The sequence below is a fragment of the Populus nigra genome, chromosome 1 (genome assembly GCF_951802175.1).
Source record: "Populus nigra chromosome 1, ddPopNigr1.1, whole genome shotgun sequence".
Taxonomy (NCBI): Eukaryota; Viridiplantae; Streptophyta; class Magnoliopsida; order Malpighiales; family Salicaceae; genus Populus; species Populus nigra.
In genome coordinates this window covers 38,202,602-38,229,755 of record NC_084852.1, presented here as the reverse complement: position 1 = coordinate 38,229,755, position 27,154 = coordinate 38,202,602, and the positions used below count along the sequence as shown (strand labels likewise).

General features: G+C 34.5%; 3 protein-coding genes and 2 long non-coding RNA genes across 8 annotated transcripts; 3 read left to right on the top strand and 2 right to left on the bottom strand.

Annotated features, from left to right (window-relative positions):
- Positions 1-1,154: 1,154 nt before the first annotated feature.
- LOC133700857 (glycine-rich cell wall structural protein 1.8-like) lies at positions 1,155-2,322 on the top strand. The gene is made up of 2 exons (XM_062124560.1): positions 1,155-1,850; positions 1,977-2,322. The coding sequence occupies exons 1-2, from the start codon at positions 1,175-1,177 to the stop codon at positions 2,168-2,170; spliced, it is 870 nt and encodes a 289-aa protein (XP_061980544.1). The 5' UTR covers positions 1,155-1,174; the 3' UTR covers positions 2,171-2,322.
- A 5,274-nt stretch (positions 2,323-7,596) lies between these two features.
- Positions 7,597-9,140, top strand: LOC133701732 (glycine-rich cell wall structural protein 1.8-like). Its single transcript, XM_062125785.1, has one exon. The coding sequence runs from the start codon at positions 7,898-7,900 to the stop codon at positions 8,957-8,959; it is 1,062 nt and encodes a 353-aa protein (XP_061981769.1). The 5' UTR covers positions 7,597-7,897; the 3' UTR covers positions 8,960-9,140.
- A 4,300-nt stretch (positions 9,141-13,440) lies between these two features.
- Positions 13,441-26,027, bottom strand: LOC133679920 (ubiquitin carboxyl-terminal hydrolase 21-like). Of its 2 annotated transcripts, XM_062102669.1 has the most exons (9): positions 25,597-26,027; positions 25,019-25,509; positions 24,794-24,908; positions 24,582-24,692; positions 24,076-24,248; positions 23,578-23,916; positions 23,128-23,253; positions 14,020-14,578; positions 13,441-13,936 (listed from the first exon to the last, which is right to left on the bottom strand). In XM_062102669.1, the coding sequence occupies exons 1-9, from the start codon at positions 25,835-25,837 to the stop codon at positions 13,671-13,673; spliced, it is 2,421 nt and encodes an 806-aa protein (XP_061958653.1). In that variant the 5' UTR covers positions 25,838-26,027; the 3' UTR covers positions 13,441-13,670. The 2 variants fall into 2 exon arrangements, with proteins under 2 accessions (XP_061958653.1, XP_061958646.1); XM_062102662.1 differs by having other exon boundaries at positions 25,019-26,027.
- LOC133679935 (uncharacterized) lies at positions 14,947-22,810 on the top strand. 3 transcript variants are annotated; one of them, XR_009836237.1, is made up of 4 exons: positions 14,947-15,195; positions 16,098-16,169; positions 21,683-21,754; positions 22,509-22,810. It is a non-coding gene; the product is annotated as an uncharacterized LOC133679935 (long non-coding RNA). The 3 variants fall into 3 exon arrangements; XR_009836235.1 differs by lacking the exon at positions 22,509-22,810 and having other exon boundaries at positions 21,683-22,500; XR_009836234.1 differs by lacking the exons at positions 21,683-21,754; positions 22,509-22,810 and adding an exon at positions 16,930-20,714.
- On the bottom strand, positions 15,386-22,217 carry LOC133679947 (uncharacterized). The gene is made up of 2 exons (XR_009836239.1): positions 22,099-22,217; positions 15,386-16,534 (listed from the first exon to the last, which is right to left on the bottom strand). It is a non-coding gene; the product is annotated as an uncharacterized LOC133679947 (long non-coding RNA).
- Positions 26,028-27,154: the final 1,127 nt, after the last annotated feature.

Sequence of the window (27,154 nt, the reverse complement as noted above, 5' to 3'; positions counted from 1 at the left end):
ACAAAGAGTTCCTCTTTTGGTGTACTTTGGGGCTTTGTTCAAATTTTCATTCTTTTTAAGAGTTTTATTAACCAATCTCAGCTTATTAAAAAAAAAAAACCACACTAATGACTTGAAGATGATACCTACTCATCTCCGGACAAGTAAGTAGTGGCAATGCCGAACTAGCCATTTTTATAATGATTATGGCCGAAGAATTATAAGTAACGGTTGAAATCACTGCTCACCAATAGGATAAGTTCTATATATATTAATTCAAAATCAATTATACAACGGCGGAAGATCAGATATTGTCAACCTTTCTATCTCTGCAAAACTCTCTCTTATTTGGCTCGACTGGAATAATTGTCGTAGCAACCATGCGAAACATGCATCCTCAGTGCACATATTAGAAAGTTGGTAAATTTAAAATTTTAGAAGTTTTCTTCGACCACTATATGGGATAGCTCGCTAACGGTGGACTGGGACATATGCTCTTAGAACACATGGTAGACAAATATTATTAATTTCATATTATTATGAGAAATCATCCTAAAATTTTGTCTTAAAAGTCAGCACTGATTAGAATAAGCGTATTATTATTCAATACTTTATATCAAGTTAAAAGAGCATAAATTTGTTATATATCGAGTAAAATGGGTATTAGTGTTCAAAAAGAAATGTTAAAATTGCTAAAATACACCTTTCAATGGGAGTAAAATGACTGGTAACAAAAAGGCAAAGTAAAATATTGGCTCAAGTATTATATACAAGTTAACAACAAATGCAACACGCTGCTAAATTTGAGGTTTCAGGCGAATATGACAATTTTTACTACATTAGCAATTGATATTGTGAAAAGAGTACGAGGTAGTCGGATATCACTCAATCTTTTGCTAGGGGATAAGAAGATTTTAGGCCAACTAATTAACTCTTAATTTAGGCAAACAATTTCATGTACATTACGTAATCAAAATGTGGGCAACAGCAAGAAGCACTCTCGCGTGGATCTAGTAGTATGAGTGAGTGTTTTACTTCGTGGATGCTGTGGGGGCATCAAGCCAATATCACATTGTGCCTCAACCACTGCTTTCTATGCTGTAAACGCGCTTTTGGACCCCTATCCCATCCCTATAAGTACCTTGCCACTGGTTTTCATTTCAAAACCAAGTTGATGGGATTAAAAAACATTCCCATGGCTAACCACAAAGTTCTTGCAGTCGTTTTCTTCGTGTTCATAGGATTATTAGGGATATGCTCTGCAAAAAGATCCCTCCTTACTCTTGAAGCACATATTTCAGCAGGTGGTTATGGAAGTGGCCATGGGGCTGGGGCTGGTGCTGGTATAGATGTAAGTGGAGGATATAGCGGTGGAGGTGGCTCAGGTGCCGGGGGTGGTGCTGGTTATGGTGGTGCTGCTGAACATGGTGGTGCTGGCGGTGGAGGAGGCAGTGGTGCTGGTGGTGGCGGTGGTGCTGGTTATGCTGGAGGAGCTAGTGGTGCTGGATATGGAAGTGGGGGTGGTGAAGGTGGGGGTGGTGGATATGGAAGTGGTGAAGGGAAAGGATCAGGTGGTGGTGGAGGAGGCAGTGGTGGTGGTGGCGGTGCTGGTTATGCTGGAGGAGCTAGCGGTGCTGGATATGGAAGTGGTAGTGGTGTAGGTGGTGGTGGTGGATATGGAAGTGGTGGTGGAGGGAAAGGATCTGGTGGTGGTGGTGGTGGTGGGGTTGGAGGTGGAGGTGGAGGAGGTTCTGGTGGTGCTGGCTATGGAGGAGGTGAAGGAGCTGGATCTGGTGGAGGCTATGGAGAAGGAAATGGAGGAGGAGGTGGCGGCAGTGGTGGAGGTGGTGGAGGTGGTTCTGGTGCTGGAGGTGCCCATGGAGGAGGATATGGTAGTGGTGGAGGAGAAGGAGCTGGCCATGGAGGTGGAGTGGGTGTCTCTGGAGGTGGTGGTGGTGGTGGTGGTGGGGGAGGTGGAGGCGGTTCCGGTGCTGGAGGAGGTTATGGTAGTGGTGGAGGAGAAGGAGCTGGCCATGGAGGTGGAGCAGGTGGCTCTAGTGGAGGTGGTGGAGGGGGAGGCGGTAGTGGTGGTGGAGGAGGTTATGGTTCTGCGGGTAAACATGATGCCGGGTATGGTGCAGGTGGTGGGAAGGGTGAGGGTGGCGGCCAAGGTGGTGGCTATGCGCCTTGATACTGCACTCTCACTATTTTATGATCTTCTAAATACGTTTACGTGTCTTCTAGCCTATAGTGCTAAGAAAAATAAGGTCAAATTAAAGAAGATGCCTGTAAATTATTTATAATGCAGGTTAAATGAAGCCAAATGGTTGCATTGTCTCGTTACATGCCAAATCTCCATTGATAGTTTACAACACGTATAATTTCCATTTGGAGCATTATCCTCTTTTTCTATTTTAATTTCTAACCTCAAGACGTCCAAGTCCACTTTTTTAAAATCAAGTTCAGAGCTTCCAGAGAAAAATTGGGGAGCCCAGTTATTAATTTATGCTAGTGTTCACTGAATGATTGGAATTCCAAGTTGGATAATTCGCTAGTCCCCAGCAATTTTGGGAATTTGAGAGTCAGCTTTCAATGGCTAGGTCCCTGCGTCCTTGACAATGGTGATAGTAATAAATTCGAGGCTGATACGGAAAAATTTTTATTTTATTTAAAATCTTGATTAGTTTTGAATTTTTTAACTAAATTTTAGTCGGTATGTTCCGGTTTTATTTAATATATTCCGTTCCGTTCTTTAAAAGCCATTGAATCAAATTGAATCTTGTTCAATTTAATTAATTAAATCACCCAAGTATAAAAAGATATTTTTCATTACTATTTTCAATAACAATGATATTAATAATAATATTGAAAATTATTATTGCTATTTTTATTAACAATGTTATTAATTTTTTAAAATTAGATTTATCACTAATATATATAGTTTATATTCATGTTGGTTTTTTCATATTTATACTTTGTAAGAATTTGAGCAAAACAAGAAATGCTTTAGATTCCATTAGCCTTGATAACATTAACCTAACTTTATATTTAAAATATTTGTGTTAAAATATTTTACTTTCATAATATTTTGATATTTTGTATAAGTTGAATTATTTTAAGTTAAACATCTATTTAATCTTGACTATTTAGAAATATTTTAAATTTTGAAATTATGTTTATTTGGCATTGTGTTTGTATTGCATAATTTATAATTAATTTATTTTAAATTTCAATTATGTTTGTTAAATATATGTGTATGTGAGAACAGTACAACCCCAAAACGACACGTTAAAATATTCTAAAACTGAAATATTTCATTCCAATTGAAAAAACAAAATACCAACCGAAATAAAATTGACAACCTTGTGATATACAAATCGAAGGTAATTTATGGGCTAATTCTTAAATGCATGTCATAACTTTACAACACTTGTTATTGATAAGATGATGACAAGTAGCCTCCAATTCATTAATAAAATGAGACTACACTGATCAAATAAATAGCCAACATAAAGTGTTGGTTATGTCAATAAAAAGTTATTTAACATTTGGTTGAAGTGTTGGTTACTCTTTTGAAAAGTTACTTGTATATATAAAATGGTGAAAATATTTTTTAAGAAAAAAAAATTTTAAATACAATTAAAAAAACAAATGAAAACATGTTAGTTAAAAATAAATTACAAAAAAAATATCAATATACTAACACTAATTTAATAAAAAAAATTGAATCATATTGACTTAAATTATGGGAATTAAATTGTGTTTTAATACTAATAATTATAGGTGGTATGTTTTCTTGAAAAATAAGTCATTTTTAATTTTTTTGATACCTTAAGGAATAAATTTTCCTATAAGAATAAAATCTTATTTTCCATTAATATTTGTGAAGTGGTAAAAATGAAATAAGAAAAAAGATAGTGTAGATTATAGTAGTAATGGGGTGGTGGTAGTTATGGTGATAATTATAGAGCTTGTTTTGTATTGTAGTAGCGGTTATTTTTTAAAGTGTTTTCTTATTAAAAATATATCTAAATAATATTTTTATTTTTTATTTTTTAAAATTTATTTTTGATATTAGTAAATCAAAACGATATAAAAACACCAAAAAAATAATTTGAAATAAATAAAATAATAAAAAAATTATTTTTTTCAAAAACAATTTTAAAACAAAAAAATAAATGAACTCTTAATCATTGTTATAATTATTTATATTGGTGATGGCAGTTATGATAATTGTTTGTTGTTATATTGGTGTTTGTTGGATTTTTTTTTTATCTAATAACTATGTCATTTCCCTCATTATAAGTAAGTAGATGGTGTGACGTCATCACAAAAAATTATTGAAGGTAACAAATTACATACAAAATAACACCAGCAAAATAATGAGGGAATATTAATTTATCTTAAATTATGTAGGTTTGTGAAGCTAGGTATGTAACAAAATATAATTAAGTTGACAAAATGAATAGATCACATGAATATTTTTAATGAAGTAAAATATTGTACACTAATATGTTCGACATAGCAATTCTCTTTTCTTTCCTGTTCAAACTGTCCCTTGTAATTATTTTTAGTCACTTTCTAACTGGCTAAGCTCTTCAACAAATCATCGACTTTCATTAAAAAAAAAACATTCTGAACTATGTGTATTTATATTTGAATAAAAAATCTGTTACCAATAAATAAAAAATTAGATAACAAATCAATGAAATTATGCAATATAGTCAATGAAATTAGTAATCAGAATAAGCAAATTATGTGATAAGGATAACAAATCATGGAAAAAAAAGATATATTTATAAATTATTAATTAACCAAAAAACTCTATCATTATAATTTGTTCAATTACTATTTTTTTTTTCATAAAAAAGAGGAGAGACTCAAATCTTGAGATTTTAATTTTAGAAGAAGGACATGTGTTTAATTACTATCTCGAGCTCTTTTTTCTGCTGAAATTTGGTAAGTTTATAGGTCTTTAAGTTAGGAATCAAACAAAATTGAGTTTGCATCAAATGAACTTCTCTAACTCAAGATATTCAAGTCAAAATTGACAAAATGCAAGACTTGTCTTTAAAAGCTGCGATTTTCATACCCTTTCTTTTTTATTTCTCTTGCCATATACGTATAGAAAGGTATGGATGTTAGTTTTTTAATTCTACTAAATTCACTTCAGTTTGACCTCTACAACTTAAATTATGCATAAAACATCAATCAGAGATCAAATCTATCAATATTCGACACGGGTTGGAATATGATCTGAATTTTATCTCTAATTTACTTCTTTTCAAATCTTACATCCAAATGTGCTTTCAAAACTTAAAACAAATATTATCAATGCATTTTATATATAAAACATGGATAAAATACTAGGTAACTATAGATAAAATTATTGAATAATATGGTAACATCATTTGCTTCTAAAAATTTGCTTTTACTGTCTATTTTCCATCAAAACTTATTATGTATTTTTTCGATAAAGAATTTTATCAGTGATTCCATCATCCAGTTGATACACACCTTCTGTAAGTTTTTTAAAAAAGTTCCATAATGGTTTGGAACATTTTAATGGAATTTCTAACAAAAATAATGATGGAATATTGATTTCGTTGGTGATTGTGTCAAATATTTTAATGTTTTTCTTTGTGTTTGTTATGATCCCCCTAAGTTAATAATTTCTTGGTCACAATAAATCCATAACCACAAGGTGAACAAGAAATACATAGTTTTCTCATACCAAACTCAAGAACAATAAACACAGTTAAGTGTCTCATTATTCTTTAAATATATAGCTCTCAAAGTACATAAGAATAACATCCATAACTAAATGTCTCATCATTCATAAAATACATAAGTCTCTCAAACAAAATTGAAAGATACACTATAAAACTTCATAATACTATAAATTCAAGATGCATTGCTCAATATGACATACTTTAGTTTATACATTTTTCATATTTCTATGTCATTCGACCTAACTTTCTTCATTATTCTCGTGTGGGTATCGTATCAAATCATGCAACTTGGTGCAACCAATAAAAGAAAATAGATTTAGAATAATATTATAATGTTAACTTAACACTTAATTATAAGAACATATTAAATATTAGTTCATTAAACTTATCGAGTTGCATTATGGTTTTTTCATACTCTCCTCACAAGTCCCTTGTTGCTCTCAATTCACTAAAAAAATTTCTTAATTGATTTCATACATGAATTCACTTTTATAATTTAAAAAATTAGTTACTTGAGTTTGAGATTATTTATTTATTATTAAACTTTTTATCATCAAGCATTTACTATATACATCCATTCAGATGTTCATCGAGCTACCTCCATTGATACAATGGTTCTTCAAACAACCATTTCATCATAGATATAGATATGATGAAACAAGCAGCTTCAATATTGGTAAACCTAAAAATTAATTTAAGAAAGTCATTTTTATATAATTGTAAGACTTAAAATAACTCAATAAAAACAAATAATTATTAACTTAACCCTAAATTTATCAACATTTATACATTAACTTAACTAAACCACATTTTTTTAACAAAATCTTAAATTGACTAAAATTAATTGGACCCGACTAATTATCCATCATTTCTTCAATTCAAACTTATTCAACCTAAATGAATACCTTTAATTATTATCAATTATACCCAAAATTAATTTTCTCTAGGTTTTTAACTTAACCATAAAATTGATAAAAAAAATAATTGATACACGTTATTTTTTCAATTCTAACATACACCTAAGTAATAAAATATCACACTCAATTTTATCAAGTGACAAGTTAAATCAATTTTTCCAAATCCCAAACAAACCATAAAATATAAATTATATATTAATACAACAAAATTATCATTATAAAATAAGTAAAGAATTTATATATACAAAAAAATATATAAATAAATAATACAAATAAATTTTAATAAATTAACTTATAACATAAATGAGTTAAACATAAATGAATAAGTTTGTTTATTTAATGAAGTGAAACTTAACAAGAAATAGAACATCAACAAAGAGAAGCTTTCTTTCGGGGCTAGCAAGTTGTGGTGGTTGGATTTGTCGAGATTGTGAATGAGGTTGTCGGATTTTTTTTGTAAGGAGAGGAGAGGGTTGTCGACTGTTATTTGCTGAAAGAAAAAAATTAAAATGAGTTGAAAAAAGCCATTATCTCTTAAAATCAGATGAGTAATTTAACACCTCAACAATGCCACCATAATTGTCAATGATTTTTTTTTTAAAATTCTGTCACCATTTTCATCTAGATTGCTAACAAAAAAATTTCGTCTAGCTTCCATCAGTAAATTGCGAAGGAATATCTTCCATCGACATTTATGTTATTTTTTTAAAGCTTTCCAACAGTAACTAACTAGGGAAAATGAAATTACTTACCAGCCTTAATGAAATGTAGCCGATGTTTATTATGATTACTATGAAAAATATACAACATCTACCAAGAGCATATTATCTGCATTGAATTTGATTAAAATGTTAGCCAAGTGTTGGTGTGAAAGGGGGTTGTCAGTAGCTAGCTAGGCGGGAAAGTGGGTAGGTTAGGTTTTAGGTCTACTCCTACAATCTTCCACTCCAAATATGGATAACGCACGAATTATATCAGAATATGGAGGACAGTAAATGAGCACAGTCTAGAGAGTGAGTGAGAGGGAGACTATTTATGTCTTTTTCTTCCCTTGGGTTGCTAGAGCGAGACTCCTTTGGGTGATTGACGGCACTCTGTGTATATGTTTGGTGGACAGCACTGTGGGGGCACGCTTCTTCGCTTTTGCATGTGCCTCAACCACTCCTGGAGCAAAGAAACGCGGCTTTGGACCCCTTCCCATTCCTATAAATAACCACCTTCACTTGCATACTGAAAACAAGTTTCCTGTGAATTTAAATACGTCCTGATATGGTTACCTACAAAGTTCTTTGTTCAGTTTTCTTTGCTTTGTTAGGTTTGGGTATATGTACTGCTACTAGAGCCCTTCTTAATCTTGAAGAAATACCTGGTCACATTCCAGTTGTTGGCTATGGAACCGGCCATGGAGCTGGTGGTGGGGGTGTTGAGGGTTATGGTGGTGGGGGTGGGGGTGGTTCAGGTGGTGGAGGAGGAGGTGGCTATGGAGCTGTAGGTGAGCATGGTGCAGGCTATGGAGGTGGAGGTGGAGAAGGTGGTGGAGCTGGCTATGGTGGTGCTGGTGGGCATGGTGGAGGTGGTGGTGCTGGTGGTGGTAGTGGAGCTGGTTATGGTGTTGGAGGTGACCACGGTGCAGGGTATGGAAGTGGTGGTGGAAGTGGAGAAGGTGGTGGAGCTGGCTATGGTGGTGCTGGTGGTGGACATGGTGGAGGTGGTGGAAGTGGTGGTGGTGGAGGAGCTGGTTATGGTGCTGGTGGTGAGCATGGTGCAGGGTATGGAAGTGGTGGTGGAAGTGGAGAAGGTGGTGGAGCAGGCTATGGTGCTGCTGCTGGACATGGTGGAGGTGGTGGAAGTGGTGGTGGTGGAGGAGCTGGTTATGGTGGCGACCACGGTGCAGGGTATGGAAGTGGTGGTGGAAGTGGAGAAGGTGGTGGAGCTGGATATGGTGCTGGTGGTGGAGGAGGAGGGGGTAGCGGTGGGGGGTATGGTGTTGGAGGTGATAATGGTGCTGGGTATGGAGGTGGAAAAGGTGGTGGTGCTGGGGGTGGATATGGTGCTGGTGGAGAGCATGGTGGAGGCTATGGAGGTGGGGGTGGGAGCGGTGGAGGTGGTGGAGGAGGCTATGCTTCTGGAGGGGCACACGGAGGGGGATATGGTGGAGGAGAAGGTGGTGGTCATGGTGGTGGTGCAGAGGGTGGCCATGCTGGTGGTGGTGGCGGCGGCTTTGGAGGTGGTGGCGGTGGTGGTTATGGTGCTGGTAGTGAGCATGGAGTTGGGTACGGAGGCGGTGGAGGCGAAGGTGGAGGCCACGGTACTGGTGGCTATGCTCCTTGAGAATGCAACTCGTTATTACACCAACCTTAAGAAAAATTTACCCATCCGTTGTGGTGCGAGAAATAAGAGTAATCTGGTTAAGAATATGTTAATAATATCTACTATTATATAATTAATATGAAGATTGTTACTCATGCACTTCGTATTTTGTATCAGTAATATAAATTCTTCTTTATCGGTCGGTTTTAGTTATTGTTTTGACGTGAAAAGCACGTAGAATTTGGCGCTTCTGTGGGTAGAGCACTTGGATAAGTAATCACGTTGCATGCCGTCTGTGTTTATGATAAATATCAAGCAATATTCCAAGCTATTGGCGCAACTATGATTTTGTATCGTAAAGGGAACGGCCATGCTCTTAGCCATCTTTCTTTCTAGGGAATTAGTGATATGACACTCTCTCAATTACAATCTAATTAAGTTCAAAGAACAAATTATAAGCTTGTCATTTTGCATGCTAATTAGAGTACAGTGGGCAGAAGCTTGTGTTGTCGGATGTCCTGGTCCAATTGCAACGATACAGAGAAGCAGAAAAGATATAATTCAAGACCCACACCAGACTGAGCACTCCCTCGATGTTCCTTGCCTGATCCACTCTGGTTTAGCTTGAAAGAACAGGCTTGTTAATTAATTAATTGTGCATGCAACAGAGTAGATTCTGTGATGTGTATATATATGAATATACTTACTGCAGTTAAGATATTGCAGCGGCATCTGTTTTGCGTTCACAGATAGTCCAGCAGTGGTGCACAATCTGCTTCGGTGTTTACAGTTCATTACCATGATTCATACTATTGGTGAAAATTATTTGGCATTTATCTAAGCTTATGCCCACCTAAATTACTAGAGCTATCTCTGCATTTGTTGTAGATATATTGATTAATCATCTGGAAATCCATGATTCTCGTTAGCTTAATTATGACAGGAGAAAATGTAGTCGCAAAACAAAAGGAAATTTATTTAGGTCTAGTTTACACAGAACAAGGAGAGAATAAGCAACAGTCCATCTAATAAATTGAGCACATTGTCATTATAAGAATAGAAAGTGGTAAGAAAGAGAGAATTGAATAGTAGCATATATATTTAGTGGATGTGGTCCTATAACAAGTCAACGCCAAATCATAGTGTGCTAGGAACATTCTGAAGCAAGATAACATTGATGGGATATTGCAGGAAAATATTGTTTGTCCAGAGCTTCAAATTGAACATCAATAATTACCACAGAAATGGGGACGATTTGGGTCTTTAGGTTCATGCTTCTCAGAAATTATGACTCTTTAAGCGCACAAGTCAACACACAGATATGGAGGACAGCTATTTGCACAATAGCCAGAGGGTGGATGAGACTGCATGCATTCTAGAGTGCATGTGAGCTTGTGTAATGGACCACTATATGTGGAGGCAACTTTTATGTGGCATGTTCCTAGCAGATCAACCACTCTTTCTCAACAAAACACTTGCGCTTAAAGGAAGCACCTCCATTCTAAACCAAAAGATCCCTTATCATGGCCATCCATGACTCATTAAGCATCTAGTGTTGTTTTCCTTGTATATATTACTGTGTTTTTTTCTATTTCTTCGTTCTGGCACAGAAGTCTCATCTCTCTCTAGTCTCTACCATGTCAGCATCCTTCCTTTCTCTCTTTAAAAGTCATCAATAATAGGTTTTAGCCCAATGAAGGTCAAAAGTGTTTCATACCCTCTAGCAAGGGATTCATGGTGACATATATAATCTAGTTTTATTCTGCTAGAAAACATGAAGGAATTTCAGTAACAATGTTTCGAAATGTTCTTTCTTGAGCCAACTTTGCTCTAAATTATAACGTGGATGGTATTGGGTACTAGAATTGCGGGCTCTCTTCTTCCCCGTTATCAGGATCGTATATACAAGAAATGCAACCGCAGCACACTTGGTCAACTACTGTTGACTTCTTTATATTAGTCATTCCCTTCTTGCCACAGAATTGAGATTGTGGCCACAAAAAGCATTTCTACTCCCTCGTTTTTACATTGCAGTTTTAAGCAAAATCATCAATGGTCTGCAAAAAGTCCATGTAACTCTCCACAAGATTTTATACGGAGGCTATTATTGTCGGGCACAACTTTGTTTCATGGACTTTTACCGTACTCTTCCTCAGTCTATACTTGCAGGCTTGCAGCACTTTATCCAATTTTCTGAATATTATGTCTTGACAGTAGGTAAATCATAATTAAAACTTCCTGCCAAGGCATGTTATTATGTTCTTGCTAAATCAATCCTAACAGAAATAACTTCATGACATGGGGAACTGCCCCCCCATTTCCAAGAGCTAAATGTAGTAACGTACAGCCAGAACCAAAAGGGTGAAATTGCGCTTTATTACAAGAAAAAGAAAAGGAGGAACTGTTTTGAAGTGCAACTCCAAGTAGGCTGAAGAACTAAGTTATGATTTGGTCCTTGATTGCCCACGTCCCACAAGGAATTTCACCATCATCATCAGCTCTGCATCACTTCCACCCAATATCTTTAAATTACAAATCCATAACTAATCAAATAGAAACATTCTTGTTAGTGATCTTCATGTTTCTCTGGTGATTAATTTCTCCTCAAGAACTTCCAACGGATAATGAGAAATCATAGCGGAGAAGGTAGAAAAGATGCTGGTGATCCCCCTGAAGTGAACTCTCCACTAGTCAGTGGCTGCATCTTGATAATAACAGGCTCGTCATTTTCATTTATCATAACCATGTTACATGGAAATTTATCTGCAATGAATTCCATGTCTCTTCTCTGATGCCTGTTACTAAGCACAACAGATTAAATCAGCAAAAATCCCCATGGCCCTAGAGAAAATGTACAACAATGACCGTATCTCGTTATTTTTTTACCTATCAAAAACCACCCATGATGCATTAAGGCTTTTAAGTTTTTCAACCACCATCAGTTTCAAGGGATAACCCATCACAACTTCCTTCTGTGGCACATTAACCTGCATAAATTACATGTGAACTAATTAGCAGGAATTTCAATATAAAATGAGTGATGTGGCATGGCTAATTCATACCCCAAATCTCTTGCAGAGGTCAAGAATTGCTTGAAGCTTTACATATTTAGAATCACTCCTCCATTCATCACCTTGTTCTTTGGCCATAGCTAATTCTTCAAATCCCACGGCCCAAATACCTTGCCACGTCTTTGCAGATACTAAGAAGGCAAAATTAAGCCCCGGGTTATACACCTTATGAACTAAACATTTCATCAATTGTTCAAACAATATGCAACAGCACAAGATATGAATTTTTTCAAGAAGATTAGAATAAATTAGATACTGACAAGGAATATTGAGCCACGGCATGGCTCCAAGGAGAGTGACATTAATGCCACCGGATGCTGAAATATTCTCAAGAACCCACTTAAGCGGCTTTATGGTGAACTCCTTGAGTCCATCCATGACTAGGACCACCTGAGTGGTAGTGCTAGCATTTTCCGGCAACTGGCTGCTTCTCAAAGGTTCTGGCCTTCCTTGGTGACTACTTTCTCCCCTTGTGAATGAATCAGCCATGTCAATTAACTAAACTTGGTGGCCGTGACACCTTGACTAGCCTTTCGTTTGCTTTGCCAATATATCAAACGCTCCTTATGGAAAGAAGAAAAGGAAAGATTTAGGATGAAGGTCTTGTGATACTTTTATAATTAGTTCCATTTTTGTCTGTAGCGGAACAACCAAAATGAGGCCTTAGAATTCAGATGGAACCTAGGATCAGCTTTGTTAAGTTCTTGATATGAACAAAGGCATCCTATGCATATTCCATGATGCTTATCTTTAAATTTCAACATGGAACCAAGGCTACATGCTTGTAGTTTGTCTGCAGCTGGCATGATGTACAGATACACCATAGTAAGGCTAAAAGGATCGTGACACAACAGTGAAACATCCTTGCCATGATATTATCGGTGACGAAAGAAACTAAAAGCTTTATTTTTAATCAAAAAAGAAAGAAACTAGAAGCTTTTATCAGCAAATACGATTGAAGTCAGCTCACAACTTTGTATGGGTATATAAGATGACTGAGAAAGCATGTCAAATAGCGGTTTTAACATGTATTGTTACCTGTTTTTTATTTCAAGTTAATCTTTCATTCATGTCAACTCTGGGAAGAAAAAACTCGGACCTGAATTTTTTTATTATTTTTTTCAATAGGGAAGAACCCTAAATCTTGTTCTTTTTTTTTTTTTTTTTTGCATAAATGTCTTGAGTATAAATATGGATGGGTATTTAAAAATAAAATAAAAAAAACCTAACCCTCCTGAGTCCCAAGTACCCTGACATTCAGTCTAACTAGCTTGATCAGAAGCTAAAAACAGTAAACAGCCCCATATACAAACTGAACAGGCGCCGAGTGCTCTATCATTTATTTCCAACACAAATTCTACGCCATATTTATGTGTGCTTCAAAGCTCAAAGTGCTAGTAACAGAGGCCACTTTTAAATTCGAAAGCAAGGTTGCAAAAGAGTAAACTTCATTTCAATTGAACTTTACATTTCCCAGACCAAACGTATAGCCAAACCTAAGAGACCAGAGTACCTACTTTCCCAACACATGGGAAACAGAGTAGTCAACATGCAGCTCAGAAAGGCAATAATCACTATGAGGCATTAACTTAGCATTTGAAGTATATTGCTTCTATGTTGGCCAAAGACCAAGCCAGTAAAATAAAACAATCCTCAACTATTCAACGCATAACTGCCATGCGTATGCTGGGTTTGCAGCGAGAACCAGGAGGGCTGGCCCTTTTACATGGAGATGATCTTGGTCTTATCTTGTCATTCCTAGGAAGCATGGCAGCCATAAGTTTCATGCCCCTTGCAGTTGGCATTCTCTTGATGCATCTAAGAGCTTCTGCTGTCTGTGAATCCTTTGTGACCTTTTTTGATGATCTTTTACAATTCAACCGGTTCTCCCCTTTCTGATGATCTCGCAGAATACGATGTCTGGCTTCTGAAAAGTTCCATTCATCTCATTTCAGATATATTGACTTGGAAAGAACTATGCAAAGACTTTGATGGAATAAACTCTTTTACCTGGCAGTCCTTTATCTGGAGTGGGTGATCTGTGTGGAGTTGGGGAATGCAGATCACCATTTATTTCAATTTTCTCAGCACCCTGATTGCAGTTATCTTCTTCAACAGAAGGTGGAAAACATAACATCTCATCATGCAAAACTCCATCGTGGTAATCACTTACTCCAAGTGGCACAGAAACATCAACCATGCGGGTCTCATCTATAGACACAATGCGATGAAAGTTTGGTCTATTGGCAGGGGAAATCTGAGCAAAATTTCCCTTAGTCTCAACTCTAGATTCACTCTCTTCAAACTTTCTCTCAAAAGAGATGTGAGTTGAAGTTGCCTCAATGGCATCCTTAATTACATTGGTCTCAGAACTTTTGTTATTCCCTACACCAATGCATTCACGGTTAACATTATCTAGAACTGACTTGGGTGATGTATTTGAATTTCTGGGATCTGAGCAAAGCTCTTGTGGTTTGATCAAACTTGAACACCAGGGTGTACCCTCCCTAGCATAGAACAGAATGTAGGCAGCTTGAGAGAGCACAAATTCTTCCTGTTCCTTGCTGACCTGAAAAATATGACAGTTAATTTAGTTTTGTGAGATACCATCATTTCAGAACTAATAGTTAATACACCCAACTCAATCAACCCTCTAAAGGTATTACAGGCAGAATTACAGAATAAATATTTCCAATCTCTTCCGTTAAACACACACAGGAACGCACCCATGCTCAACACAAATGATGCTGGTAAAATTTGTTCAAAAATATTATTTATCCAGCAGATAGGAAGCCTGAGGACTTCGCTGGTTTGATACCTTCCAAACAATTGACTTTAGAGGGGTAAAATGTTTAAATCAAGAAAAGGATGGCCTATGAAAAAACATAAATAGAAATTTGTAAGATAACTGTTGGAAGTGACACCACAATTTCTGTGATGTCTTGTAAATGAATGAGTAGGTAAAAGGCAATAAAGCCCTTAAAGGCTAAAAATGAGTATAAATGAATAAGGGGTATTATAGTAATTGAACAAAGAGTTGATAAATATAAATAGAAAAGAAAATAGAAGAGGAGAGCTGTGTTTTAAGTGTGAAAAACTGACGGGAGAAGAGAAGAAAAAGGGAAGAAGAAGAGGAGAAAAGAGGGAAAGGAGAGGAGAAGAGAATTGGAGGAAATAAGTTTAAAGGTAAGATTATGTATAAATTTGTGTTCTTTACGCCTTAATTTCTGTTTTGATAAATGTTAGGGTTTTGAATATTGTGTTTTGAGTTTGATTGATGAATTAATTGAAAGGTTATGGGTTGATTGTTGTGGGTAATTGGTTAATTAGTTGATTGTGAGAGATTGGAGGTAAAGATGATGATTTTGAGTTATGATTTTATTTGAATGGTGAAATTGTGTTAGAAATCAGGTGATGACAGTAGGTAATCTGTGAAATTCTGGGTTTGAGGTTGAAGATGACGAAAATTCAATTTGGTCCCTCAATTTGTGAAATTACAGTTTGGTCCCTAAACTTTGGGAAAATTATAATTTGATCCTTAACTGTATTTTGAGACTCTGGACAGTGTTATTATGAGGTTAAGGATGATGAATCTCAGTTTGATAATTGATTTGGAATATTTTCAGTTTGGTCCCTCAAATTATGAAAATTACAGTTTAGTCCCCAAACTTTGGAAATATTACAGATTGGTTCCTGGGGCATAAATTGAGGTTCTGAACAGAACTGAGGATGATTTAAGGGCAAAATTCCAGTATAATTAGGAATATATGATATTTTCAGTTTGGTCCTCCAATTTGACAAATTACGATTTGACCCCTAAAATTTTGATAAAATCACAGTTTGGCTCTTGGGGCATAATTCGAGATTCTGGACAAAGATAAGGATGAATTATGGATAAATTTCAGTATGGTTATGTATTTACAGTTTGGTCCAGTTTTGGTAAAATTACGTTTTGATCCCTGTTTTGGATAATTGTTGTTTTAGTCCCTAAACCTAGGAGACTAAACCTGGTTTTCATTTATGCATTGAAATCTTTTATTTGTGTTTCTTTGAGTTGCTTTTAAGTATATTTCATATATTTATTGTAGGTTCTCCTAACGATCCTCAATAGATTTTTCGGGTCTTTCATCTGACATTCCTTTTAGTTCTATATTTTCCGGGTGAGTGGGATAATCTTTAATATGCATATATGATAAGTAAATATGTATGTTGATTATACAATGAGTACAACTAGTTAATTTCTTGAATATTTATATATGTTGCTTATTTTCCGAGTACTCATTTATTCTGGAATTTGCATTCGCAATCTGTCGAACTAGATTCTATTTGATATGATATACGTTTCTCTGATGATTCTGTAAATATCTATTATGCCTTGATATCGGACTTGTCAGTAACTCCATGCTAACGGAGAGTAGTTAGCCTATGTGCACATAGTATTCTGTATACCTAGCTGGTGAGAGAGGCATCAGCCTGTGGCGACTGATCATCCCACAGTGGTCACCTTCGGGTGTCATCTGGTCACCTTCGGGTGTCATCTGGTCTGGTCACCTTCGGGTGTCATCTGGTCACCTTCGGGTGTCATCTGATCTCTGACATGTATTCCACTACTTTATGATAATATGTTTAGTATGTATATGTATATGTATATGAGGATAAATTTCCACTACGTTATGATAATATGTTTAGTATGTATCTGTATCTGTATCTGTATATGTCTATGAAGATAAATTTCCACTACGTTATGATAATATGTTTAGTATGTATATGATATGTTCAGTATGTATATGTATATGTATATGTATATCAAGATAAATCATCTTGCAAACTATTAATATCAAGAATATCTAAAATGTATATTAATTATTATTCCCTCACTGAGTTGGTTGAACTCACCCCTCATTCTTAATATTATTTCAGGTTCTTAGTTTCTGATAGCAGGTGAACCTTGTTGAGTGTTCCTGCTTCTTCAGTTTTGGGTCGGTATGCCTTGCTTATCTTTCAAGGCTGTTTGATTCGATGTCTTAGGCGCTCCACTATTACCTTATTTTAATTAAGTTTGGATTTTTGACAATGTAATGAGTGTTATGGATTATTGTTTTTGTTTTAATTACTGATGAGGAGTTTTAAACTATTTTTTTGGTTTCATCAGTTTTGAAAAATATAATATTTCTGAAGATTATGAAATGCTGCGTATTTTTGAATAAATTATTCTTTTGATATGTCTGTTTTGAGGCTTAGCGCGGGAGGGGTGTCCTTCCGCCACCGCTCCTGCGTTGCCGGTCACGGACCCGGGATTCGGGTCGTGACAAAGGTGGTATCAGAGCTCGGTTTTATTAAAATCTCATAAAAAAAAAAAAAAATTTTGTTAAAACCCTGTACCCTGGTTTTGCTAAAACCTTGTAATCTGGTTTGTTAAAACCCCCGTAATATGTGGAGCTTAGGATCCTTCTCGTCTAGTTGTGATTCCTCTTTGTCTTTTTGTTTTGAACTTTTTTTTATTGTTGTGTTGATATACATGTGAGGAAATATACATGTATGTAAATATTTGATATAAATATATCATTGAATATACTATATATAATATATGTGTTTTTCATACATGTGATAATATTTGTTATAAGTATATTCTTGGATATAATATATGTGGTATATGTGTTTTGCATACGTGTGAGAAAATACTTGTGTGTGTGAAAATATTTGATATAAATATATATTTGAAAGTATTTGTATAATATATGTATTTGAGTAATAATATTTCTTGGAAATACTTAAGCATAAGTATTTGGTATACGTATATTTTTGGAAGTATTTGTATAATATACGCATATGAGTATGAAATATATCTTGTAAGTATTTATGAAATATGTGTATGTGGATATGTTTGTGTGATATGGAGTGAGTAATTATTATAAGTATTATTTAAAAGTACTTTGAATTATTAGAAGAATAATATTATATTGTATATCTGATTTGTTATTGTATGATTTTGAAATATAAAATTTACATGAATTTTTGAGTGATTTTTTGACATATAAATCGATATGAATTTTTGAGTTAAACAAGTTGGAATATCAATATTAGTTTGTGTGAAAGGCCTCACATGGATTTGTATACTCTATTTATATTTGATTTTCTGACATGTCATGCTTTAAAAGTATGTATATGAACAAATAATGTTAATGAGTGTATATTGGATGTAAGTATGTGCTTTGAGTATTTGAACAACTTATAGTATTTTGTATTCTGAAAAAAAAAAAAATGTCTAATAGTCTTTTTCTATGATATATATATGGCTGGAAATATTCTATGAAATATATATGTTTGATAATATTTTTCCAAGTGTATTTATTTTGATTACTCTTTGAGTCGTAGAAGCTCATCTCTTTTCACAATATTTATTTTGAATGTAAGAGAAAGTTGAAATATGATTAATCAGTTATGGATGATGAGACAGTTATTGGAGAATTTCTTATTAAGGTTGTTATTATAGTCTTTTGATTATGATCTATATGGTGATTAATATGGTTATCTTGAATTGGGTATATTGATGGTATGAATATTATATGTACAATCTAGTACAGACTTGAAATATTGGATTACGATATTTGATTAATAAAATTTATTTTTGAAGTTTTCCTTTCGGGTTATGTATGATATGTATGTAAGGGGTTTACATGGTTATCATGGTCTATGGTGATCCTCTCGATTATATGTCAATTGTGTCGGTACGGCTTTGGGGTATGACACCCATCTTCACTCGTCTCAACCTTAAGATTGGAAAAAAAAAAAAATTCTTCTTCAAAGCTTATGTTTCTTTTCTTTCTGTCATTTTGTTACTTTCCGGTAGAGATATTCTTTATCTTTTATCTATTTTCACATCATTGAGGTTGTGGTGTTGAATCTTCATCTAGTGTTTTGCCTTCTTTCTTATCGAATTCATTTGAATAGTTCTCTGCATATCTGCATTGCATTTAACTTCTGAACCATAAGTATGATTTCAGCTATATTAATTATTTTCTTACTCTAATTCTCTTCTGCCACCAAATCAGTTATTTCTACCTCTAAATGATTTTCGTTGACGTCAGTTCTTTCTTATGCAATGAAGGCTTTGTGGTCATGAACTTTTAAAATAGATTCAAAAGCCGCTTTGCTTGTTCCATATTCTGGAGTTTGTAATTTTAAGGCATTATATGAGCTTTTGCTTTCTTTTACTTGGACTTTATTTATACTATCCTTTTGTATGTTTGTATTGAGTTCAACCTCAAATCCTGAGTTTTCAAGCTCATTGGTTTCATCCTTATGCAAACATATATCTCCTGTTATCTTTGGTGGAGATCGATTTTATGAATCAGCTGGTATTTTCACTTACACACAATCTTTAATATTCTTAATAATCATTTCAGACTCGCAATCCAAAGAAATGTCATTGCCAATGTCTAATTTCTGGGACAATTTGACTTGAAACTCTCATCTTCTTTTAGTGCTTCAAACCTTGAGAATTAGTCATGGATACTAATTTTGGACCGTTTTTAATTTCTTCTTTAATTTCATCAGGAGTTCTACATTCTTCTTATAGTACCTCATTTGGACTTTGATTTTGTATATCTTTATTATATTAAAGCTTCAATTGAGAGATGTCATATTCCCTACGATCATCTTCTTGCAAGGATATGTCTTTTGTTTTTCTCAAATAATCTTCAGATACTCCACATTCTTATTTTCTACATTTCTATTAGTTGTTGTTGAAATTCCTTGCTCTTTTTTTTTTATATGACTTCTGGAGAATTTTAGTCGATAACAACTTCATTTATTGTTGCTTCAGCACCTAGAAATTCAACTATTTCTGAGGATTTTTCATTTTCCTCTTTTAATCTTGCTTATGATTAGCTCTTCAATACCATGATCTTTGGATTCATAAATTACATCTGAAGCCTTTCATTTTTTCCTGGGATCATCCGCATCTATGTTTTCTTTAGCTACTTGCTCCCTCGTTATGTTTTCACAATCATTAATTGAAATTTGAGATGTCAAGTTTAAGTAGGGTATCTTAAGTCCCATGTTATCTTTGAAAAATTTTTTTTTTCTTTCTTTCTTGTTGAACATGTTTTTGCTTCAATTTCAAGAGAAGCACTATCATTTGAGGTAATATTAGAAACCCTATAACAACTTTTCATCCAGCTAAGCTTCTTCCAAGTTGATTTTTTTGAAGAGATATGATTTGGGATAAGTTGTTTGAGAAAATTTGATTCAAGAGAAATTGAAGGGTATGTTGTTTGATTTTGAGGGATATGAATTAAGAAAAGTTATACATGAGATATATTTTTATAATTGGATATATCAGAGTGCGCAACGAAAGCATGGTGCTATTTATTGATTTTTGAAGTGGACTCTAAATGATAGTTTAAGAAACACAATTTTAGAGATAAGTTTTAAATAATTTGTTTGATCATGATGGTAAGACTTTGGTTTTTAAATTTTAAGTTTCGAGGACGAAACTTTTATAAGGTGGGGAGATTGTGATGTCTTGTAAATGAATGAGTAGGTAAAAGGCAATAAAGCCCTTAAAGGCTAAAAATGAGTATAAATGAATAAGGGGTATTATAGTAATTGAACAAAGAGTTGATAAATATAAATAGAAAAGAAAATAGAAGAGGAGAGCTGTGTTTTAAGTGTGAAAAACTGACGGGAGAAGAGAAGAAAAAGGGAAGAAGAAGAGGAGAAAAGAGGGAAAGGAGAGGAGAAGAGAATTGGAGGAAATAAGTTTAAAGATAAGATTATGTATAAATTTGTGTTCTTTACGCCTTAATTTCTGTTTTGATAAATGTTAGGGTTTTGAATATTGTGTTTTGAGTTTGATTGATGAATTAATTGAAAGGTTATGGGTTGATTGTTGTGGGTAATTGGTTAATTAGTTGATTGTGAGAGATTGGAGGTAAAGATGATGATTTTGAGTTATGATTTTATTTGAATGGTGAAATTGTGTTAGAAATCAGGTGATGACAGTAGGTAATCTGTGAAATTCTGGGTTTGAGGTTGAAGATGACGAAAATTCAATTTGGTCCCTCAATTTGTGAAATTACAGTTTGGTCCCTAAACTTTGGGAAAATTATAATTTGATCCTTAACTGTATTTTGAGACTCTGGACAGTGTTATTATGAGGTTAAGGATGATGAATCTCAGTTTGATAATTGATTTGGAATATTTTCAGTTTGGTCCCTCAAATTATGAAAATTACAGTTTAGTCCCCAAACTTTGGAAATATTACAGATTGGTTCCTGGGGCATAAATTGAGGTTCTGAACAGAACTGAGGATGATTTAAGGGCAAAATTCCAGTATAATTAGGAATATATGATATTTTCAGTTTGGTCCTCCAATTTGACAAATTACGATTTGACCCCTAAAATTTTGATAAAATCACAGTTTGGCTCTTGGGGCATAATTCGAGATTCTGGACAAAGATAAGGATGAATTATGGATAAATTTCAGTATGGTTATGTATTTACAGTTTGGTCCAGTTTTGGTAAAATTACGTTTTGATCCCTGTTTTGGATAATTGTTGTTTTAGTCCCTAAACCTAGGAGACTAAACCTGGTTTTCATTTATGCATTGAAATCTTTTATTTGTGTTTCTTTGAGTTGCTTTTAAGTATATTTCATATATTTATTGTAGGTTCTCCTAACGATCCTCAATAGATTTTTCGGGTCTTTCATCTGACATTCCTTTTAGTTCTATATTTTCCGGGTGAGTGGGATAATCTTTAATATGCATATATGATAAGTAAATATGTATGTTGATTATACAATGAGTACAACTAGTTAATTTCTTGAATATTTATATATGTTGCTTATTTTCCGAGTACTCATTTATTCTGGAATTTGCATTCGCAATCTGTCGAACTAGATTCTATTTGATATGATATACGTTTCTCTGATGATTCTGTAAATATCTATTATGCCTTGATATCGGACTTGTCAGTAACTCCATGCTAACGGAGAGTAGTTAGCCTATGTGCACATAGTATTCTGTATACCTAGCTGGTGAGAGAGGCATCAGCCTGTGGCGACTGATCATCCCACAGTGGTCACCTTCGGGTGTCATCTGGTCACCTTCGGGTGTCATCTGGTCTGGTCACCTTCGGGTGTCATCTGGTCACCTTCGGGTGTCATCTGATCTCTGACATGTATTCCACTACTTTATGATAATATGTTTAGTATGTATATGTATATGTATATGAGGATAAATTTCCACTACGTTATGATAATATGTTTAGTATGTATCTGTATCTGTATCTGTATATGTCTATGAAGATAAATTTCCACTACGTTATGATAATATGTTTAGTATGTATATGATATGTTCAGTATGTATATGTATATGTATATCAAGATAAATCATCTTGCAAACTATTAATATCAAGAATATCTAAAATGTATATTAATTATTATTCCCTCACTGAGTTGGTTGAACTCACCCCTCATTCTTAATATTATTTCAGGTTCTTAGTTTCTGATAGCAGGTGAACCTTGTTGAGTGTTCCTGCTTCTTCAGTTTTGGGTCGGTATGCCTTGCTTATCTTTCAAGGCTGTTTGATTCGATGTCTTAGGCGCTCCACTATTACCTTATTTTAATTAAGTTTGGATTTTTGACAATGTAATGAGTGTTATGGATTATTGTTTTTGTTTTAATTACTGATGAGGAGTTTTAAACTATTTTTTTGGTTTCATCAGTTTTGAAAAATATAATATTTCTGAAGATTATGAAATGCTGCGTATTTTTGAATAAATTATTCTTTTGATATGTCTGTTTTGAGGCTTAGCGCGGGAGGGGTGTCCTTCCGCCACCGCTCCTGCGTTGCCGGTCACGGACCCGGGATTCGGGTCGTGACAATTTCACTTCAGGACAAATCCGTGCTCAGGAAAAGGTAAAAACCCTGACTTAACCGACAGAAGTTAAAAATAACCACATGATAACACAATATAACCCAGCGATGATGTAATCTCATTCATCATTTATCATTTATAGGTTTAAAAGTAAGCAGAGGCATACTCTATAAGGAGATTGGAAGCAAAACAACAACAATCAACAGCAAAGAGATTGAATCTAGTATTTATTACCTCTGGGTCATCCAACTTGTGCCATGTGTCTGGAGAGGATCTTATATAGCAAAAGTAATGTCCGGACATAAGTGAATCTCCTTTGTGCACCACAACCGCATATAGTTGATACTTGAAACCCACCTCCTGTCAAGAAAATGGAAGAGTTTTATTAAATGCTCACAAAACACGAACTAATACAACAAAACCAACAAATTTTACTTTTTGATGTGACATGAGTCGAGTCTTCAATCATTTATTTCCCAGACTAGCATAGTATTTGACCTTTGCAGGTAAAAAGATCAATTAAATGGACACTAATCGTAGTTTGATTTCAATTTTAAATTATCTTAGCATGCCTTTTTCCATGCTCTTCATCTTGATTACCATTTAAAGATTTGTTAAGATCACTTATCCCTTTTTAAAATGGAAGTGATCCTTATTCAGTGATACTAGTAATCCATGACTCACATCACTGTCCTCATTGTCATTGGTGTAGGGCTTCAAGTCCAACTCCAGTGGAAACTGTACATGCTTGCCAATCTTCTCAACAGAGGTCCCATCAATCTTGAATCTCTTCAAATGAAGAGCAGCAACTGAAGGAGCCTGGTCCAGCATAAGCTGTTTTTCCCTAGAAACTTCCTCCTTGCAGCTTTCACATGTAAACTTTGTCTCTGAATCCTCAATTTTCTCCACCTTGGTGAATGACTCCAGTGCACTCTGAAGAGAGTCCGCATCTTCGATCTCCAAACTCAGGTCAATCAGTGGCTCATATTTATCAGAACAGTGACCACAATTGCAGCATCGTAACTAAAATTCAATGCCAAGGCAAGAATCAATAATAAACAAAATAGACATTTGTTCTACGCATTGAAAGTAGAGAAATGAATACTTCAAACTTCCTTTGTACACCAGCAATATGCAAATTAAAGGGAATTAAATGGGAAAATTCACTCCTCAGACTCATACTTTGCTAACAAGACGACCTCCAAATACCCGCTCAACTATGTTCTTATCATGGGAGGATGCGCTGTCATCAGTTAGGCTTGAATCCAAACAATGCCTTTCAAGTCTTTCTAACAAACATTGGAGGAATTCATGGGCATCTTCCTGCTGGTATCGACAAAAAACAGATGAAATATCTAATTATTCATGGGTTAAGAATCACATTTAAGTCCAAAATTTTCAGAAAATTTTCCTCAAAATATCAAATAGGCATTGCAGAAGAAATCTAAAGTTCAAAGTATCCAAAACACCAACAGTATTAAAAAAAATAAAGAGAAAAATCACAATACTAAAAGGTCAATTGGGAGTACTTGAAAGTCCCTTGAAACTTATTCAGTAGCACAGAAATGACAATTACACGAAATGATGATGCACAAGAAATGTAATGGCCAAAGTAATTCATAATGCACTTAAGATAATTAATCCACTGCCACATGTTGCTCAATGATAAACAAAAGTGCAAAGGATACTTTCCAAATTGTTGACAAGTTTCAAAGGCTCAAGAATCTTTCCAGACGAAGATAAAGAAAGTTCAATGTGATCACGAAGAACACAAAGAACACAGAACCCTTCAGTAATGCCTGAAAACTCCCAATGTCCAGCAGTAAATACCAAAACTGAAATTCAATTAAACAGTACAAACAATTCAGATCCTAAGTGGATATCCACAGCTGGTACTCACAGGGCATTTCATGATTGCAAGAACGAAGAGCCTGAACAAGAGGCACAGTATGCGTAAAGCATTGCAGGATTGCATTAATATAACAAGTGTTTCCTTTATTAAAAAGCGCAGCACCCTGCAAAACCAACACCCAAAAACAAAACAAAAATTTAATATCTCAAAGGATAAACATCAATAGACACATGCACATCAAATAAATTCAAAATAATAACCTCTTAGACATACCACACCAGTAGGTCCAGTTTCCTGCATAAAACCAGGAAGCATGTATTCTTGATTTCTTCTCTTCTCTCTGTCATCCCAACGATTCCATAATTGAGGACATGGTTGTCTGCGAAACCTCTTAATCCAAGGAGGAGGTAAACCCGGATGATACTCATGGAACCCAGGATCAAAATGTCCCCATTGATTATGATACATTGCGTGATAATAAGGGTCATAATGAAAAAATCGCCTGGGATTCTCTTTCTCGTCATCATTACCAAAACTCTCTTCCTCATCCTCAACATTTCCATCAGCAAGCTTCGAATCAGACGAGCTCGAAGCAAGCCTTTCACGTGCTAATTGCATAGGTGAATTAGGCTCACTATCATCATTATCACAACTAGCGACCAAACGGTGGCCAGAATCCAATAAAACCCCATCTTCATTACCATTAGCTAAAAATGACCCAGACCCATCTTGATTTGACTGTGAAGGAACCGAAATCTGGTTACCTGGGGATACGATATGAGAAGAAGGCAAGGAAATGGTTAGGGTTTCTTCAGATTGAGGCGTTGAAGTCGAAATTTGTGATAACCCACCTGAATTTGACGATATAGAAACCAAACACTGCTTTCCACAGCTTAACTCGGGTAAGGTTTTGAGAGAATCAGGTGAATTCACTGGATCGTCGTGTGAGTCTTCCATAAGTTCGTCATTTAGAGCTTCAACCCGAGACTTTGAAGAAAACCCATCAGCAACAATAAGAGATTTGGACTCTAGGGATTCAATTTTAGAAGGCAGTGAAAACACATCAACGGCTGCTTCAGTTGAAACCTCCATTAAACCAGGAGAAAGTGAAAGGATTTTGTTTGTTTGGGTAAAGAAGAAACAGAGAAAATTTGGAGTTGAAAATAATTTGGGGGATTTTGTTAGGATTTTGAAAAAGGAAGGAGGAGGGAAAAGGAAAAGGTCAAGAACGGGGTGTTGGAGGGAAAATTGAGGCGCCAATTGTTTTTTAAAATTTTTTTAATTTTTCTTTATGGCTCCCCGAGTGCTCTCTTTCACTAGGGGAAGGAAGTTCTTTTTATAGTAAACAACTAGTTTTTTCTTCTTCTTCTTTTCCTTCTAAATGCCTCGGATTATTCTAAAAAAAATAATTTAATTTTTATTTTCAGTTTATTCCTTTAAAATTACACTTTTTATTGTTTTATGCGTTAAAATATTTATTTATTTTCTATTACTTACTTTACATACTTTAAATATCTTGATATTAAATTAACAATCACTTTTATGTGATAAAGTTTTAACTTATTATTTATAAATTAACAGTCAATTTTACGTGATAAAGTTTTATTTATTATTTAAAAAACTAAGAGATGAATGATCAACATGAAAGATGAAATACAGCCATTTCCACAAGGTGTGCAAAACTATAATTCCATTCCTTAAGTTTTAATTTTTTTATAATTAGTCCTTATTCTTTTAGTGTATTACATTTTGGTTCTAATCTTTATTTTTTTTATGTTTCAATTATTATAAATTGTAAAAGGAAAGAGACAAATTAGTATAGAAGTTGAGAAAAGAAAAGGTTATTAAGTGTAAAATTCTTACCATTAAAAACTTTGATTTTGGTATTTATAAATTCTTGTCCGAGAGAGAAAATTAATGAAGGTGGTTCCAAACTTTGTTGAAGCTGAAAAAAATAGATTGGAACTTGAAAATTATTTTTAAATTTAATTTAATTTTGATGTTTTACGTTGATTAAAATATGTTTTGGGGTTGAAAATATGATATTTTTTATTTTTTTGTGAAAAAAAGATTAAAATCTGAATTTTGATTTTTTTATAATCAGGGTACGTCTAAGAGGATGACCCTCCTTCCTTGGGTTTAGCCTAGGGGAAGAGCTTAGCCTCCATAAACTCAGCTCCATCTGACATCTTAGACCTTAATCTCCCTCCACCTTTTAGGTGTATAAAAATCCTCTAGGAACCCACCATATTTCGCAAACATTAATATAGATGTAAGAGATATTTATATCTCATTAAATGATATCATAATAAAATTACACTTCACACCCGTCTCTTCACAAAATAACAAGACTCATGGGCTGTAAATATACCATGAAACCTTTAAATTAAAAGTTCATAATCTCCATTC